Here is a 19,479-nt window from a genome sequence, read left to right as displayed (position 1 = left end):
ATTAACTTGCTCCATTTTCTTACAAGCGCGACTGACCTGATAAATATTAATTACCATTTATTATAGCTTCAATGCAGATTTATTCCTCTTGTGTTTCATTTCAGTGTGTTTTGATTTCAGGCTTGTTATATCCTTAAAGTGTAACATGCACTTTACTGTCTGAACTTTCAGTTCATGTGGGTGTAGGGATGGGCTGTACTTTGCCCTGACTCTGAAAGCACAATAAAAGAAAACTGGCCAACAAATCTGGAAGAATCAGAGAGGATGATGGGAAGTTTCCAAATCAAACAGTTCTGTTTTAGTTTTTTGGGAGTTTCGTTAGTCTGTATTTGCAGGGATATCTACTTGCATTGTGGTTGCTAGATTTTAGGCTGTAAAACACAATAGATTTTGTTTACTTTACACATTAATAAATAGAATGGATTTCCCTCAGTGGCAAAATACTTTTTTCCTTGTCTGACTTGATCATAGCACCCCCATCCCATTTATCTACCACTATTATTGTCCTGGTGCATCCCCCACTTCTCTGTGGAAGTATTTCTCATCCCTGTCAGTGATCTCCTTTATTTCTACTCCTGTGAGAGAATAGGCCAAGTAAATCCCCTCAGGAAGCATATGAATGTGCCTCCCATATACTGTATCAGCGAAGGGTCCTGGAGCAGTAAAGATTAGCTGCGGAGGAGTCAGGGAGCCCTCCGCATACAGACACAGCTGCCTTAAGAGGGATGAGCCAGACCCACTGTCCAATTGCAGACAACTTGGCGTCAGGAGGACTCACTGTAGTCATGCTTTTGTTTTGGTGTGGGCTGGCCCCCTGCTGTGATTTGAATTAATGCGCCATCAGGTCTCCCATTGTGTTCTGTGTTAGAATTCCTTTTCCTGTGCAGTATTGCATACTGATTCACACTTTATTGCTGTCCTCTCCGCACCTGCAGGTATAATTCACAGCAACAAGTTTCAGCAGTTCTCTGGGGTTTGGTGGAAGCATTGGAAATCACTGAACTGATTGATGGCTTTAATTATGCCTTACAGTTTAAAGAGCGGCTGGGGATTTTTTTTCTTTCTTTTGAGTAATTGTAATTACCTTCAAACGTAATCTTCAGACATTTGTCTATTCATCTGTTGATGATTTCGAGTTAACTTGAGTGTCTGTTTAGTTCAAAATGTGCGGCGCATAAACCGGCATTACACCCAGACAGTTTTGGTCTTCAGTTCTATTTGCAGGTGTACCCTGTAGTTAGTGGTCGATTCACAGCAACCAGCTCTCTCATTGTGCTCTCTTCCAAACTCGCCATGTCTCAGCCCTGTGGAACAGCTGACACATGAGCATTATCGCTCCCACACTGGGTAGGCTGCTCCGGGTTGGGCTGCACTGGGTGTAGGAATTGCCCCCACGCTGCATTCTGCGGGAAGATAACAGACATAGTAATGAATTCCAGATTGCTGACACGGCAGTGCGGCTGCAGAGTAGATCACCTCGACAACACCAGGCCCCAGCTCCCCATAAAATGTATGCCATCAAACACACAGCTAAGTGCCGTGGCAGCAAAACCCAGTCAACCTAGGAGAGGTAACTACAGGGGAGAATGAGTCAGGAGCCTCTGTCCTTGTGGTGGTTCACTCTTTTCCTTTGGTTTAGGGAGCAGGTTCGCATAGCTGGATCGTTAGGGTTCCGTCTTACCGTTTGATTCCATTACTCTCTGAAGATGAGCTAAAGTGATGACCACAAAGTCAGCTTGAGGTTAAATGGTTATGATCTTAAAGTCATTCAATACTTATTTTCAAGGTTATTGTAATTTAGTTAGATAGCACAAGAGCTGAGGATGTTCTAATAGCTTTATATTAAATATGGTGTGATCTACATATTAATATTATAGGCCTGTCTGAGAAGACATGGATTGTTTTGTAATAGGACTGGCCCATACAGTACTTTTCAACACAGGCAGAGGCTGCCAAGTGCTTGTGAATGGCTTTTGTTCAGGTCTCCAGTGGACTGGCCCGCCAAGCCTGAGCCGTTTTTGTCTGACAGAAACTGTAGACCCAGTGCTCCCATCTACAAGAGGCTGCAGTGACTCATGGTTCAGTATCAGAGACCTTGACAGTCAGTAACACCACAGTTCTGTACAGATAAAGTGATTACAACAGTTGGTTGGTTTGTGCATGAGAACACCCCTTCTTTGGCTTACCCGTGAAGAGGAATCGATATACTATTATTTACATGCAGTAAATTACATAACTGAAGTGGCTTACTGCGGAGAACCTGCATAGAACGGCTTTGATATTTTTTAAGAGATTATTTTTCTCCAAGCCCTTTGTGACTTAAAAGCTCTGCATGTGCTGCGCAAATGAAGTCTGGCAAGACATGAATAAAGCCCAAGTTTTGTCTTGGCGGGACGTTATACTCTTTCTACCTCAGATAAGAAAGATGAAAACAATATCCTGACAGTGCACCTTTTTTAAAGATCTACAAGGGTGAGTTATTGCTGCCATGCCTTAAGATTGAAATCCAAAACGCACTGTGAAAGTCCGAACATGTGGAGAAATGTTCTCGACACATTTTTAGACTTTGGGTTGAGATTTTTGCGTAAACACTGAAATTTTCTTTACTCATGGTCAACACAGGCCACTTACTTTAAGGCCAAAACAGGATACCTTGGACTTCTAAGCATGATTCCCATGTATAGGAAGTCTTGTACACTATTGTGTGTTAACAGGCAATAATCGGTGCAGTTTTGGTGCTTTACTGTCACACTGCCAGCAATAAAGGATAGCACAATAACTTTTTCTGTTACTGTAAATTAACAGAATTTTTTTCCCCCACTCCAGTGCTGAAACTGCTACATCAGACCTGAAACAGCTACCAGTCCTGCCCACCAGAGTATTAAGGGAACACCCGTCTCTCAACTACTGGTAAGATATCTGAGATCTTGTGGTCTGAGAAAACCACAAAATGCACGAGGATAATGAATGATTAAGTAGTTTCGGATTAGCACCAAAGAAACTTTTAGCCAACACCACAGCCCCTTTCTTCACGACTCTAACAAATCTGCTCACTGGTCAGCAACGCCTGGTTGAACACAGCAGTTAACTCTTCTGATGAGCTTTTTTAGGTGTCAAGGTTGAATGCAGACCTAGTCTCTTATTGTCAGAAGCTTTTTCCTCTGACAGTGTGACTCATTAGCGTCTGGGTCGTGTTAATTACGTTTGCTCATTAGTCCTGGAGAGCACTGGGAGGTGCTGACAGCCACAGACTGTCTGAAAGATCACTGTCTGCCTCTTCAATCCACTTTGCTCTTGCTTATCTTGGTCATCTGAGGCTGCTACAGTCTCTGAAGCTGATACAGCAGTTTAATATCCTAATTAAAATTACATTGTTATGGTGCTTGGGTGACCACATGTACACGTCTGTCGTTCTCGCTTTCTCTGTGTGTTAAGTTTCAGTATGTTTGCAGTGTGGCTGTTAAGAAATGATTACAATGGGATGTAAATGTGAGGCGTTTGCAGGAGAGGTAGACGAGAGCCATTAGCAAGCCAGTAGGGCAGACTGCATTTTCTGCATGAGCAGTCAGAAAGTGTGTTGGAGAAATGGCCCTCGCACAGCAATCCCTCTGTGGCTTCAATATGCTACACTTGATGGATTATTCATTAAATGTTTTATCTATCCATTTACAGTGAGGAAAAAGTGATTGAACATTACAAGAAGCTGATAGGACTGACCAGAGGGCAAGCCATTGTTCAGTAAGTCATGAAAACAACTGTGTGTGTGTGTGTGTGTGTGTGTGTGTGTGTGTGTGTGTGTGTGTGTGTGTGAGACTAAAAATGATTTAAGGCTGAACTTCTCTTCTGCATTACAGCAGCTTCTACGTCAGGTCTTACTCTTTAACTTAACATGTCTGCTCTGTGGTGGCTGTTGTTTTAAGAGGTGACTGTCACCATGCCAGAATGTGTCATTAATTAGAGGAGGTGCTCTTAGAGTCGGCAGTTTGCCAGCCAGCCTTGGGAGAGTGTCAGCCCTGCACTGTTTTTCCCAGGACTGTAATTCTGTGCAACCCTGGGTCATTTACACTCCGATGATTTCTGCCCTTGAACTGATCAATGGACTCTGTCACAGCCCTGAAACAAATCGATCAGCTTGCCACTTCAAATGATTGTGGCTTCTCAATGGCTGTAGCTTAAATCCCACTCAGTCTGTTGTATTACAACAGCCAGATGACAGTGATGAAGTGTAAGTGGCTGAATTCCTGTTAACCTGTTCCTCTTTCACTGAAGGTATCTGGCCCTGGTGGAGTCCCTGCCAACATATGGAGTCCATTATTACCCAGTGAAGGTAATGGCAGTGCCTTGTGTCATACAGTAGCTTAACATTAAAACAAGCTTACGTCTACATCTAGTCTAAACACATCAATCTAACCCCTATTCCTACTTTTTTTTCCTATGATGGTTGAAATGTGAGCTTTTTGATTCAGCTAAGACAGCAATCTATCCATTCAGCTTTTCTCACTTTCTTATTCATGCACAGTTTTATTTTTCCCTTACCAAACCTAATTAAATCAAGGTGTGTGAGGAGATCAAACAGCAGTGTTGAAGTTTTAAGAGCTTAAATGTATTTGATCTCTTCTTGAGTTGCAATTGTTGTGAGCCTAACAGGGTAATTACTTTGGTAACAGGCCTCTTTCTTTTTTTTAGACACACCAATAAAGTTACCTCTAAGGAGTGAAAGTGTGGTTTATTTGCATGTGTGTGCTTTCCTGCAGGACAAGCAAGGAATACCGTGGTGGCTGGGAGTCAGCTATAAAGGCATTGGCCAGTACGATTGGCAGGATAAGCTGAAACCTCGACAGGTGGGTTGACCTCTCGTTATAGCTGCTGTATTTGCCACAGTTGCTCTTCTTTCTCTTGTCCTGTCTTTGGTGAAGGTATACTTGTACTGCATTCATCTGTTTGTCAGATGAATCTACTTTGCCAAATTGCATGAAACTTTATGGAGACACAGAGCCTGAACTAAAAAAGGGATATGTTAAATTTTGGTTTGGATCTGCGTTCCTATTTATAATTTACTTGTTTTACTTGTTTGTTGCTTTTGTTTGGTTTGCAAAGTTACTCAGACTAGCTTAGGGTGTGGGCTTTATAAATAGACCTGGCTTTCTTACAAGTGCCATTTAATACTTGATCAAGTCACTCATCGAATGTAAAGTTGAAAGCTCTTAAGTTTGTGGAAGTATGATGCATTGAGGGTCATTGAAAGGCTTTGTCTGATGACAACTCTGCTTCCACTCATGTGTTTCTTGCTGGCTGGTTAATGATCCATCCAGACTGTAAATAGGTGTAATTAAGCCTCTGGTTCCCATGCCAGTCAGGAGAAAGAGGAACACAGATAGGGGGGGGGAAATATTTTGGAGTGTCAGTATGTGCGTAGTGCTTTCAAGGCTGCAGGAGTAAATACAGTATGGACCAGTATTAGCAGGGGTGGAATGCAGAGTGGTATGGATTATAAAATCTGCTTTCTAAGTTTAAGTGGTAAAATACACAAAGACCTACACTTTGAAAAAATAGTGTCATAGTCCTTTTTTGATTAATTCTAAAAATATATCACCAGGCCAGTGTGTTAAATAAAAATAACAGCTCTTGCAAAGCTGTTTTTTTTCTATAATTTGTAGCTTACTCCAGTTATATAAGATTAGTGGCTTTAAAATTATACTTATAACTTGTACTGAATTTGTAGTGGTGTGTGTCTTAAAACATCACTCTGGTAATAATGTAGTTTGTATAGTATCCATTGCAGTTTAAAGATTCCCTGCTTATAGGGCAAACGTTCTTAATGTGTAGCTGTGTCCGTGATTGTTGTCTCCTTTGTCTGGGAGGTGTCATTTAATAATGTTCTACCCAGGCATTTTCACTGGCCTCTTTCTTTAGTCTCATCATAGCTGCTTTTATACAGTATGAACCTGTTGACATAGCAGGGTGTGCAGTACTGAGGCAAGGCATTAATGGGCAGACGCACAGCGTGGCTCTCCCAGCAGTCCTATAGGAGGGGTAATTATGGTGCTCCAGGGAAGCAGCAAAGCTTTGGGACCAGAGTTTTCTCCTCGATAGCCAAGTGGATAGGTAGAATTTGTATTTTGGGATGTTGGAAATGTTCATCCAAAGCAAGACTGCCTTTTTGCCTTTTCTAAGTCTTCTACTCAGGGCAGGAGCATAAAAACTTCATAAGAGTTTCCTGTTGGGGGGGAGAATGTGGCTTTTTTTTTCTTAATAACTCTTTTTGTTGTTCTTGCTGGTAATTAGAAGCCTCTGTTTCCCTCATTTTCCTTTACCTTGAAGGGAGGTCTCTATATCCGGGTAGTATTCTTGTCTTAGTTCATAGCCCTTGTATTCCACCCATCCCATCCCTCCTTGCCTCCTGCCCATCCCCTCTCAGCATGCTGCATTCATTATGGTAATTGTGTGTGTGTGTGTGTGTGTGTGTGTGTGTGTGTGTGTGTGTGTGTGTGTGTGTCAGAGGGAACACAATTGATCAAACAAAACAGTTATCTGTGGATGTGGGTGAGGTGCTGGATTTTAGTATTAAGGGGAGGTCAGTTGACCATCACGGCAGTTTTAAATGTAATTTTCAATTCTGTGTGAACATTTTCCCTTCTCAACAATGTTGCTTTGAACAGTTTTTCATTAAATAGATAACAGGAAATTAGTACTTGCTGCCATTGTTGTAGTGCTGATTTAAAGAGGACAAAACATTTGCTCAGTGCTGCTTTTTTATTTTTTGATTGTATAAGTCTAGTAAAACTAAAAAGCAGCTATGATAGCTTAACCCAATATTATCTTCTTTCCACACACCCCACTTTGATCACTTTTAACTGAATACCCTGAAACTGAAAAGGCCCCTTTCCCTGCTGTGCTTTAGAAAAGTGACATATTTAGTAAAGTGAATACTCTCCCGCTTCCATTATGCATACATAATGGAACTGTATATAAGCATGTAGATAACACCCACTGATTATCTATCCCAAAGATCTGAATGTGGAATGGGAGGAAAAAGATGCAGAATTGTAATTAGGAAGCCTGTGATGCTTTAATATGAAGGAGCAAAACTGGAGTGCCACAACTGTTTCTGGGACTCAGGCAGATGGCAAGTCGACATTTAATTTCTTCTTAAATTAAACCAGGAGTCAGTCTCCCTCTCTCTCTCTCTGCGTCACTTGGGCTCTCTCCCTTCATGTAATGGGACCTCATGCTGGTCCACACGTACGATGAGCCAGCAGAACCAAAACCAGTCTTCAGGTCATTACGAGACAGTGTCAGCTGGGGGTATAAAAGTGTTCTCACTCTCTGTTCAAGAAAAATAAAAACTGAACAAACTTCTTTTCTATGGTGTGTGTTTTTGTTGTTTTCCTATCTTCACTCAACTCACCTCACTCCTGTTATGAAATAAAACAGGATGTTTTTTTGTTCCAGGAGCTACATTTTTATCAGTTTATCACTACTTTGAGCTGTGTGTCATGTTGTGTCATGCCATGGAAATGTACAGTGTTCAAGTAGAACCCTGGTATGTGACGTACTCTGTGATGGGTGTGGCAGATCTTTTTCTGTATTGGCATGTGAGTCAGGCTCCTTTTTAAAATCCATGTATGATTTTTGAGGACTTGTGGCCCTGGGGGTCCTTGGGCTTGTGGGTGTGTCTCCATGAGAACAGCCTGATCCCATCTGAAACCACAGGCATTTCTGGCACACTTCCACCTGCCTGTAATGACACATTTGGCAAAAACAAGGAAGATGACAGAAAATGAAGACAGAAAATTTTTGTGTGCTGTTAATTCCGGTTAGTTTTCTGGTTTTAGCAAACTGATTCTGCTTTCTCTAAATGTGATCTGGGTGATTTCATGGACTGTTTCCTCTTTGAGAGGTCTCGTGATTGCCGAGTTTGAGGTGTGTCACATCTCTAACATTTTTTCGAGCAGTGGTTCTACCAGAAGCCGCCTTAGAGTTTTATTATGCGCTGGCACACAGGTGTGAAGTTTCTCTAGCAGAATGAGTGAGCCAACACAAGTATCAGTTGTTACTGTGTGATTGATGTTAAATGGTGGTGACTAGACAGTGGTAATTTTCGTGAGGACCTCCACAAGAAAATTAGGTCTTTAAATGTGTCTACCAGCTGCTAGGAGTGCAGTATTTAGTGGAATGATCTGTCATGCTGGAATACCCTGTTTGAACTAAGCATTTATGTACAGTTTCAGTATTGTAGGCTCAGGTTGTAGGGTAATTTGGGCCATGCTGTGTGCTCACTTGCTCTCACAATGGCAAAGAAAGCCACTGCTATTAATGATTATCCCAAAGTTACTTATTGCCAGCATGTTTTCTTGGTGGGGGAGATGGTTGTAGTGGATTATTATACATGGCAGTGCTCCGTCTTCTGTTTACAGTAAGGGCGGCAGAACACTTCCCACATTTAGTGTGGGGCATTTAAATGTCTGTGAGTGACAGTAAGCAGAGCAAAGGTGAAATATCTGGTTCATCAAATAGTTGTGTACAACCTGCTTATCTGGTTTGACCAAAAAGGAAGAGAGCTGCGTAGAAGAGAAGGGGGGGGGAAAGAGAGTGCAGAGCAGTACTAAGCACTGGAGGCTGCAGGAGGTGTCCCTGCTATCGTAGGAGGAGAGAGAGGTGGAGGAGGGGTTGGGGTTAAGGAGGGGGGTGGGGGGGCGTGGCTATCTCAACCAAAACTCTTGCAACACCTATCTGGCTTCACAACAGACAAGAGAGAGTATTGTTCGAAGAAGCTCAAGCCCTGTGGGAAAGTCAAAGGATTCAATACAAGTCCAGAGAATTCCTCAGAGATTTGATAAGCACAGATACAACGTTCACGGTAAGCCATGTTGTGGTGTCCACTAGTTACCTGTCAGGCTGATTTAAATAATCTTTAAGTTGGCATGTTTTAGTATCTTTGTGCTCTTCTCTAGATTGTTAGTGTGCTGTGCTTTCTGTAATGTGTAAAGCATTGTGTCTGTCACTGCTGTGATGTGCTGTACTTGTTTTACTGAGAATAAACTCTGAAAATGGAACTGGATACTGGATTCTTAGCCCGAGAAGCATGTGTGTGTGTATATATATACGTTTTTGTACAATGGGGCGTTTCAGTCCTTGTCTCGTGAGTTGGTATCAGGTAAAGCAGTTTCTATGAACACTGGCAGCCCCATTGTTTTGGTCTTATTATTATGTTTTTTCCTGTACGTGAGCAGAAAAGAGTTCTTGAAAGGCAACAAAAACTTTAAATCTGTTTGAGTTGTTTCCGTATCGGTAGAACAGATGTTTCTTCTGACACAGAGAAGTCGTGTCTGTTCTCTTCAACAGAGAGAAATGAAAAGCTGGCTTGCTGCCTGGCACAGTTTTGTTCCTGCAGTTGCAGCAGCTTCATAATTACTCTTTTGTTAGCCTGAACTTACACCTGACTGGCTGGCCCACTGAGTCCCATTCATGACTTGAGCAGTTATTTTGTATACGTTATAAACCGTGTTCACAGGCAGGCTGCTGTGGCTGAATCTAAGCCAGTTTTCTAGATACCCACCTCTCTGCTTAGTATCTTTTGGTGGTATTGATTCCTCTTTTTTGTTCATGTAATGTAAATCCATATTTCTATAGTGTTGTGTTGGCTGATGTGTGCTCAGTGATGTGTAATCTATCTCTGTCTGTCCCTTCCCCTCCTTTCCGCCGAACCCTCTCTGTGTCTCTGCAGTTGTTTCAGTGGAAGCAGTTGGAGAATTTGTATTTCCGTGAGAAGAAGTTTTCAGTGGAAGTGAACGACCCGCACAGGTCAGAAGACAAACCCACTTTATCTTCACTTAACCTAATAGCTGCTTTCCTTGTATTCTGAAGTGTTCCCATTTTAGCAACTGCTCTTGCTTCCTTATCCTACACCTTACACACTGTGAAGGTCATCTGCAGCCACTGGCCCATTTAGGACACCTTGTTAAAGCCTTTTAACATGTCTGTTAAATGAGTCTTTTCCTGCTGCTCAGTGGCTGTTTATTATTCTAAGGTTGTTATAAGCCCTCTGCCCTTAACACAAGCTTTAATGTGCCACTTCCAGCAGTTAAAGCCATTATTAAACCTAACAGACAGCTTCAGATTTAAAATTATTCCTCATATCTACTTAGTATATTATTACACAGAGATCTAGAAGTTTTAATTATTAGTTTTAATTAGATTTAATAATATTTTTGTTCTCCTTGTGCTGTCTAGTTATTTCTAATTTCCTTTGATTTGTTATATAGCTGTTATGTATGTAACGGGTTCTGTAGTTGGATAACAAACACTGTTGCTGAACTACGTGAAATGCTTCGTTGACACTTGAGCCCTTACTTCCTTTATGTACCCATATAAATGTGTTATCCATGTTATCGCTCTGTAATCAGGTTAACTAGCTAGCAGCTAGTTTGGCACTCCCTTAAGCATAGAATGACTGCCTCGCATTCTCCATTTTCGCCAACTTGCTAGAGCTGTGTCCACTAGGTCTGACTTTAAAATGTTTCATCCACAAACAAGCATGTTCTTTTGCTGCCAGTAAGAGCTGACTTTTAGAAGTTTCTAATGCTCTCTGAGAAACTGAGCACCCGGTGGATTAGTTTTTGATGACAGTGTCCTCACAAGAATAGGAGAGTCTGTAGTTGCACTATGCTGCGAGCTAATGTGGCTGAAGTAAGCATTTGATCATTTGCCCACAGGCCAGAGCTAAGTGAGCACCGTAATACTGAAGGACAATCAAAAATGACTTAAAGATTGATTTGAAAACAATAAATAAGAATTGGCTGTGGGTTACTGTTTTTTCTCTTTGTGCTATAGTGGAAGCTAAACTTGGCTGGATTTTTTTTTCTTTTTTACTGTCATTCCCTTGTAATATATATTTGTAATATAAATACATGAAAAACAAGTTGATTAAAACCTTGTGCTTTATGGGATGATATGACGAGTAGTCTTTTCTGGATACATACCAGATTCATACTGTTGATACCAGCCAACAGATCTTAGACCAGCATTAGTTTGGCTTATATTTCCTGGGACTGTTTGGGGCACACTGGGCTTTAGGTACACACCCAAAATAAAATGAGGAATCTTTAAATGAACATATTATAGGCACTCGAATTTAAGCAATTAAACAGATTGTATCTGCAATACAGCAAGTATTGGATGTCCATCTTATCTTCTACAGAAGAGCAGTGACCAAGCGAACCTTTGGACAGTCTGGCCTGGTTATTCACACGTGGTATGCCAGCCATTCACTAATTAAAACCATCTGGGTGATGGCCATCAGTCAGCACCAGTTTTACCTGGACATGAAGCAAAGCAAAGTGAGTGTCTGCCTGTTTTTTCTCCTCCATGATTCACTTTGCTTTGTTCACACTGTCTGCCAGTTTTTCTATTGTGAAACACAAAGAAACAGTCTACACCAGTTTACACCAGTAATTTACACTGTTTGATGTGTTTAGAGAATATGCATGGTGGTTTCTCGGAGTAGAGTCAATCATAAGATTGAAGAGACCATAATGGACTTTTTCCTTGTTTTTAGTTTTTAAATTTTGAATGCTAAATCTTCTTGTTATTTGCATGTTTTTAGTTTGTCTTGTGGTGTTGACCTATTTTCAGTAGGCTGTAAAAGGAGTAACCTCTAGATGGATTGCAACAAAGAAAAGCTTGCAGTCTTTTTCAGTTTGAACAGTGACCGAATGATGTTTAAACGGTTTGTTGTGTCACAGCCTTTTACAACAATGACTGTTCTTCATGTGATACACTGCCTGATCCGTGTCCCTTACTCGTGACTAGTGTAAATATCTTGACTCAGAGTTTATCGAGGGCTTCCAGTTTTAAAGTAAACAGATTCCATGCCATTGAGTTTTATGTTGGAAGGTTGTTAGGTCTTAAGTTTAAAAGCTGTTATAATTCATGTAACCAGACCCTCTCTAATTCACTTTTGCAAAATGAAACTGAAAGTGCACAAAGTGCTTGAAATTGCACCCCAGGAAATACTTTTATGATGTTGTGGATATAGTATTCATTATAGAATTGTAGTATTTGACGTATTTTTGTTTTATTTGTAGCTTAAGGTGGGGGGATAAGGGATAAGGCACATGTGCACAAAGAAAGTATTTAGTTTGGAAAGCACAGAAAAGTAAAATACACTGTGAATTAAAAGCAAAGATCCTGGAACAAGTGTTCAACTCTTCCGGAAACGCACACTGGGCTTGAGCACTGAGGCAGGTGTTATGTGTGTTATGTGCATTTCATAGTTAAGATGGTTGAGTGTGTGCGGTTGCAGTTATATGAAGTTATTCAGGCTATGTCTTGGAGGCGCATGGCATGTCAGGTTTGATGCCATGCACAGGAAGTCAATGAAGTCAATTGATGATAAATATTTAGCATGCCACTGCAGCTGTCATGATGCACTGTGCTATCAATAAAATTAAATACTATCGCCTTCCCTTTTCTCCTCCTAATCTTCTCTTTCCTCACTTACAGTCAAAGATGACCACTACCAGGAGTTCAGGAGACATCGCAGTAGACCTCACTGAGATCTCCGCCCCCCGGATCACTAAACTTTCCAGTATTGAGAGCAAAAATCACCTAATAATGGCCAGCAATGGAAGCCTAATCTCAACTGGTAAGCAGACAGATAATCAAATAATGACTTCTATTCTACATCAGATTGATAGGTGATAATGTATTAATTTTTTTTATTTTATTTTGTCCCTGTTCCAGGTTCTGCTGACTCTGAAGTCAGCGAGGAACAGAAGAAAGAGAAGATCGCTGAATTGAAAAAGAAGGAAAAGGAACTTCAAGACAAACTGTCAGCGAAACTTGAAGAACTGAAAAAGATCTGCTTAAGAGAAGCTGTGAGTGTCTGTCTTACTGGATTTGTTTCCAAAAGTGTCAAATTCTCAGCTGACTTCTGGCTGCTATTCTCATTTGCAGGAGCTTACAGGAAGATTGCCTAAGGAATATCCCCTGGCCACAGGTGAGAAGGTTCCTCACGTGCGACGGCGTGTTGGGACAGCCTTCAAACTGGATGATCTTTTCCCCTATGATGAGGTGAATGCAGATATTTGTTTGTGCTGTGGTTTTGCTGTGTGAGGCTGCTGTGACACTTGAAACACCATTAGTGCCCCACTGTTGTTGTTTAGCTACGGCTCATTTAGATCAGCTGACTTTTTAAAGTGAGGCTTTTGGAGTTCAGTTCTGTTTTTGAGGCCTACACTGTGTAACATATCATATGAGACTCTTATGGGGAGCTGTACCTAGTTTCTGTCTTTAACTAAAGATGAGTATATAAAATGACTCTAAAAGACTGATGTCTTTGTGTTTTTAGCTTTGAGTGCTTTATGTCTGTTTCTTTGTTCATATGGGTGCCTCTGCTCCAACAAGATCTGTGTGTTTTTTGGAAAGTCCCCATTAACTGTGTCAGTCTTGTGTTTTCCTACAGGATCCACATCTGAGGAATCTGGAGAGTCGGTTTGCCTTGCAGCAAAAGATTGTGGAAGCAGCCATGAAGCTAGCCAATGAGGCTGACCTGTGCAAGACTGTGAAAAGGAAAAGGAAGCACAACTATCTTGACGCTATGAGAAACCTGGAAGAGATTGAGAAACAGATCAACGACTACAGGGTCAAAAAAGGACAGAAACCCACTCAGAGAGCCTCACTGATCTTACGAGGTAGATTTCACGAACAGTGGCAGTGACACATACTTGCATATCAGAGCTTGTAGAACATTAGTCATAGTGAGACAAGACTGTGGATAATAATATCAGAGACATTTCTTAGAACACTTGTCTCTCTCTGTCCTCTGACCAGATGATCCCCAGCCTTCAGAACTCAGCTCGCTATCTGACAGCCTCACTCTGGATGATGGTTAGTGTGCTCAGTGTGCATGTGCTTCCTAAATCCCATCTCATTTATGAATGAGTTATACTTAAAACAATGACTTTTCACTCCCAGATGATGAGCTTGGCTCCCAGAGGCAGCGGTCTCGTTCAGTCCAATACTCCCCCAGACCACACCACGCAGACACTCTGGATGCTCATTACAATAAAGACAGACGAGCCTCTGCCAATGACCAGCTCGCAGACAGCAGGTATGCGACCAGCACCCACACTCATGGAGCATACTTTATTAGTGTCCTAACACTGTGACTGAAGAGGAGACTGAATGTGAGCAACTACACAACTCTGTTCAGACACAGTATACAGGCAGAGCTCAACACACAGGCAGTTGGAAGTATGCGTGTAAAATGCTAGAAAATAAAAACAAAGATACATGTAGGCAAGTTGAGAGAACCACTGGATTGATGGGTATGATGACTGATGACAGGGAAACATGGCTGAACTGTTTTTCTGTGGAGATACGCAATGCCTGTTGTTTCTCCAGGGGCCTGAAGCGTGAAGCTAGTACAGACCTGTAGAGTAGATCCAGAGCTACATTCCTGACAGTCAACCTCCTCCCTCCTTCTCCTGCCTCTCCAACAGTCTGCTTATCAGCCCAAACACACCGGCTTTAAAAATAGATGAAAAAACAACATGTCTCTGCCTGTAAAGGAGCAAACAACAATCCCAAGCTGAGAGGAAAAGGGAAACAGAAGGCGGTGCTGGAAATGTTGTTTAAACACCAGCTACTGCGTTAGTGTTTAGAGTGGTGCGGGTGATGTTTTACTCTCAGGTTCATTTAAAAGAAGGGTGGTAAAAGTCATAATGCTTGCTGCTGCATGAAAAGATTAATGGTCTATGCAGTGGAACTCATTCAGGTGTAAGGAATGACTAAAGTGCCGCAGTCGAGCAAACCCTGTTTTGTTTTTTCCTTTTTTTTTTCTTCCTTTCCTAGATTTACTGTCAAGAAGATAGTGGTGTTAATCATCTGAACATATTTCCTATCTGTGTTCTAGATTACATTATGACCAAGACCAGGAAGCGCACCATTACAGTCACAATGACACCTTATCGGTCTACAGCAGCCCATGTAAAGCAGCTTCCAGGCAGCCACGTGATGCACGCAGCATGCCACCCACTCCCCTCCTCACCCGCAACGCATACAGCAGCACACAGCTGAGGTATGAGCTTTATGTAGTTCTTTCATTATTTTGAAGACCCGCTTCATAAACGGCTCTTATGCATTACATTCACTAAACTTTAATTTTAATTGCAGATCAGAGGATTCTCCACAACACTTCCGCCAGCGTAGCGGGAGTCTGGAGTCACAGTCTCAGCTCATGATCGAGACCAAACCATCCATGCCAACACTGACTGTCCCGTCAGCTCGACGCAGCAACAGCACCGAGATGCTCGATGACGGTTCCTCCTACACAAGCCAGTCTAGTGTGGAATACAGCGTCCCTGGTAACCACCACACCCACGGGCGCAGAGTGCGCGGGCGCCACAGAAAAGACATGTACGCCAACACGGGCAGCATGCCCAACCTGGCTCAGCCAGACACTCGGTGCTATGGCTACCAGCCTCGGGCTCGGCCCACCACAACAGCCTACTATGTCACAGGCTATCCCAACTACGCAGAACCGGAGCCTTACTCCAATGGAGTCTATGTTTACGACAATGAAATGGAGGGACACTATAATGTTAACCCTTCCTACCACCACACCCAAACAGCTTATCAAAGCCCCAGCGTGTATGGTCACTACGGTAATGACGAGATAGACGGTGCATCACAGAACGTGTACGCCACGATACGGCCATCCAGGCAGCGTCCAGTGCCTCGAAGCAACGAACAGATCAACAAGAACATCCAGAAGGCCCTGGTGGCTGAACACTTGAGAGGCTGGTACAAACGTAACACTGCACAAAAACAGGCTGCGTACGACTATGAGTATGACAGAGGCTCCCAGCAGAGTCTGGGCTATCCAACCACACATGCACCACAAGCCTACAGCAGCAGGAACCTTTCCTACTCGTCAGGTTAGACAATTTCACAATGTCCTCTGAATTATGTTTCTAACACTGGTTCTACATGTTGGTGGGTTGTTTTCTGACTTGTACCATTTTTCTGCCATGTCCTCAGTAGCCTCCAGTGGAAACTGGCACAGTCACATGACCGGCAGTGCTATGCTGGAATATGACATGCCCGTGCATGCACCGCAGTCTTTCTCTTACAGCACAGCCTCCTACGCCCACTCCACCCACAGCAGGTAAGATGGGAAAAACCTGGCCCTCAGCTCTTCTACTTATCCAATAAGCCACTCCCTGATCCTTCTTATCCTCAGAGTTAAGTGCTAGTGTTTAATTACCTAGAGGGAATGGCTACAGAAAACACGAGCTGCTATTTGGTGTTTTATCCCTTACACCCATCAGCAATGTGAAATAATGTGTTGCCAATTTCATCTTTTCTTTACCTTCACCTATAAATTATGAAACTGAATCCACAAACAGGCCAGTGTTTAATTTCACAGCCGTATTCATTGATGGGATTAGAGGATCTGTGCTGCCCGCAGTCAGTTCCTCCTAAGAGCTTAAAAATGGTTCTGCTCTCCCTAACTGTCCACTGGCCCCTGCTCTCTTATAGATATGGCGACTCCTGGCACAGCCCTGATGGCCAGAGGTGCTGTGCCTTTATCCCTGCTAGTTCTTCCTCCTCTGGTTATCCTTCCACTTCCTCCCTGCCCTCTTCTTCCTTTCCCTCCTCCTCCCCCTCCTCCTACTACTCCCCTGGCTGTCGGGTCAGGCAGGTGGCCTCCAGCCCTGCGCAGCCACAATCCTCCAGAGGGCACAGGCTCAGTAAGGTGTCTTTTTCTAAAGGTAGCTCATAGTAAGTAAACAGCATCGGCCAGACCCCGTGCAGTTGCTTCTTTTAGTGTGCCCGCAGTCTGACTCGTGAGTCTGCTTGTTGATGTTTTGAAGTGAACTTTGCATTTTTGAGATGTTTGACTGATCATTCAGTGTCATGTCTGATACTGTGATTGCATGGCTTCCTTAAGAAAAAATATAAAAAAATATAAATATGCTTGTCCTACTTCCTCCTCAACTGCCACATTGTCATCCAGTGGTCACATTTCTCCGCAGTCTTCCTTTACTGTCAAGATTTTGTTTGTTTTTGTTTGTTTGTTTTTTCCCTCCACTCTTTGCCCATGCGCTTTCATTCACCACTGACCTTTGCCCCCCTCTCATGCACAGATGTCTCCCAGAGTTTGAGTGGCGAGGATGTGATAGGATGGCATGCCCCCCTGGGTATTTAGAGAGGTGTGGTGGTGCTTCCTATGCTACTGACCAGGAAAATTATCCCCTCCCCCCCAATAATCAAAGTCACAGGAGAGAAGAAAGGGTGAGAAAGTGTAAAAACTTCCCCACATGGTGATGGTGATGTGTTAATTTTTATGCATAGCAGGGACTGACAGAAAGCACCAGATCATTTGATTTCACTGACGAACTTTGGTGCCTCGTGGTGGTGGTGGGAGAGCACTTGTGTGGCAAAGGGAAAATGTGACCCCTGAGCACTGTTGCATTGGAAGGCCATGTGTTTGTGTATAGACGACTATTGTGTCTGTGTGCATCTGCCTTATAACTGGGTGAGAATGTTTGACCCTGGCTTTGAAATCAGCATTCACATTACAAAATCTGAAACACAGGTGATGGCTCACATTGCTGTTTTATATTGACATTTTACCTTTGTAGTTTAGATGCACAGCCCAGGGTTAATCGATTCTAACCCCGTAGTCAGTCACAGTCAGCAGTTTGCAGCCTAATGTGTTTGTTTTGTGTGTTCATTACAGATCCTATATAGATGTCAGCCAAATGGACTCCCACATCAACAGCCAAATGCACACTAACATGGACCCCGAAGAACAGCTTTACTGGCATGAAGACTCAAAACCAGGAACAATAGTTTAGCCGGATACCTTACAACTGTGCAAAAACTTCACCTTGACAAAACGTCACTGTGCCTTAAACTGCACTTACCTGTTTTGTAATTTCCTTGTAAAAGGAACCCAAAGAATGAAGGAATTTAACTTCTGTGGAACTCAGCACGTTAAATGAAGTATTCTCATTTCTGGATCTCTTGAACGCAGTTGCCAAACTGATGCCCATCCCTGTATTTTAAATCACAACAAGAACCCCATTGGAGTGTCTAATCATGGGGTTGCGAGTGTTTGTAGTGATGGGACCTGTGCACTGAAACTATACCAAGCCCTGCAGTGGACTGAATGGTATAGCAAAGGGTATAGCATTACTCTTTAGAGATACTGAACCAAGGACGAAAACTGTCTCTCTAAGAGGATACCGAGCGGCAATGAACAAAGAACATGACTGATCCTGTTGTGCTACTTGCACACTCATATGAACACTGTAACCATGAAGGATTAGACACGGATTTATAAGGTCATTAATGAAGCACTGAACTCGTTAAATAGGAGTCGAGAGAAAAGGCTCCTTCCGGAAACATTCTGCAGTCACCTGATCCACGTTTCTATTACAACATCTGTTACCGTTCCGGTCTCTACACTCGTTTGTCATTTACAAAGTATTCAGTTTGCTTCACTGTCAATACTTACACCATAATTGAGCCAAATGCTTATTTGTTGCACCACTTAAGTATTACCTGAGTCACCAGTTTCGAATATTACTGCCTCTGTGGGAAGACAGAAAAACCAGTTTTGTTTTGTTTTGAACATGGTTATTTCATCCATGCTGGAAATCATGGACTGGTGCTCCAAATTTCTCTCAAGAGATTAAAACTGTGTAAATGTTGGTATGTAAATACACTGGCTTAGTCTTTTTTTATTATTTTAGAGCATTTTTATGTATTTGAAAAGCATGTAATATATAGTAAACAATTATTGTTAAGCTGGTTCTTAGTAATTTGTATAATTACAATGGTTTGGATTAAAAAAAATTGAATTTCCCAGTGCTTTTGTTTGTGGGTGATATTTATTTAAAACTGAGCCTTCGAAGCGTCTTATCCCCCTTAGTGCAGGACAACACAGGATTTAAATCCAAATCCTTTGAATTAGCTAAATGAACGTCTGCTGGGCCAATTCAGTTAATGAAATTGGGTATAAAAGTGCAATAATCACCACTTCCAGAAGGAAAATAGGTAGAAAACCTAAAGTGTCATTTACATTTAATGACTGCAGAACACAACACAAATGAGTTTTCCTCATATAAATTTGGAAGCTGCTTATCTGGTGTTCATTCAAGGAAGCAGATTATAGTAAGAGAGATAACTCTAAAGTACTGGGTTTTTTTCTTTTGAGCATCTTAAGAATGAATGAATACAGAGCTGCAATCACTCATAATGACAGTCAAGTGTGAATAAATGAGCCGGTTTTAGAAACTCACTGCTCTGCAGAGTTCTGTCGCTCTGCTGTACTTTCTCACTGCCTTGCTGTGTAACCAGGCGCTTTTTTGTGTGTGCGGGTTCTTAAGCTGTAAACCGACCAAACCAGTCTTTAAAGGCTGTCACACCCACTATGGGCTATAAAACCTCTCCTTGTGTCTTCTG

At 42.3% G+C, this 19,479-nt stretch overlaps 1 protein-coding gene across 9 annotated transcripts in view; it reads left to right on the top strand.

Moving 5' to 3' along the window:
- Positions 1 to 18,885, top strand: part of frmd4ba (FERM domain containing 4Ba) — a 42,005-nt gene extending 23,120 nt beyond the window's left edge. The window contains exons 8-25 of one of the 9 annotated variants that reach the window (XR_014276956.1): positions 2,827 to 2,910; positions 3,673 to 3,738; positions 4,270 to 4,327; positions 4,755 to 4,841; positions 9,728 to 9,804; positions 11,201 to 11,339; positions 12,505 to 12,646; positions 12,745 to 12,878; positions 12,958 to 13,074; positions 13,466 to 13,694; positions 13,834 to 13,890; positions 13,978 to 14,113; positions 14,918 to 15,082; positions 15,178 to 15,941; positions 16,048 to 16,171; positions 16,546 to 16,778; positions 17,154 to 17,301; positions 17,750 to 17,863. Coding sequence is in view for 6 of the 9 variants with exons in the window: in XM_082534384.1 (XP_082390510.1) it covers positions 2,827 to 2,910; positions 3,673 to 3,738; positions 4,270 to 4,327; positions 4,755 to 4,841; positions 9,728 to 9,804; positions 11,201 to 11,339; positions 12,505 to 12,646; positions 12,745 to 12,878; positions 12,958 to 13,074; positions 13,466 to 13,694; positions 13,834 to 13,890; positions 13,978 to 14,113; positions 14,918 to 15,082; positions 15,178 to 15,941; positions 16,045 to 16,171; positions 16,546 to 16,778; positions 17,154 to 17,215 (2,677 nt within the window). In the remaining 3 variants the exon portion in view is untranslated. Of the gene's footprint in view, positions 1 to 2,826; positions 2,911 to 3,672; positions 3,739 to 4,269; positions 4,328 to 4,754; positions 4,842 to 9,727; positions 9,805 to 11,200; positions 11,340 to 12,504; positions 12,647 to 12,744; positions 12,879 to 12,957; positions 13,075 to 13,465; positions 13,695 to 13,833; positions 13,891 to 13,977; positions 14,114 to 14,917; positions 15,083 to 15,177; positions 15,942 to 16,044; positions 16,172 to 16,545; positions 16,789 to 17,153; positions 17,322 to 17,749 lie in introns of those variants that run through there. The other 8 variants (XR_014276957.1, XR_014276958.1, XM_082534388.1 and 5 more) reach the window with 8 other exon arrangements.
- Positions 18,886 to 19,479: the final 594 nt, after the last annotated feature.

This window comes from Aulonocara stuartgranti, assembly GCF_965226115.1.
Source record: "Aulonocara stuartgranti genome assembly, chromosome: 5".
NCBI lineage: Eukaryota > Metazoa > Chordata > Actinopteri > Cichliformes > Cichlidae > Aulonocara > Aulonocara stuartgranti.
Note: the sequence above shows the minus strand (reverse complement) of the source record. Positions and strands in the feature narration are given on the sequence as shown.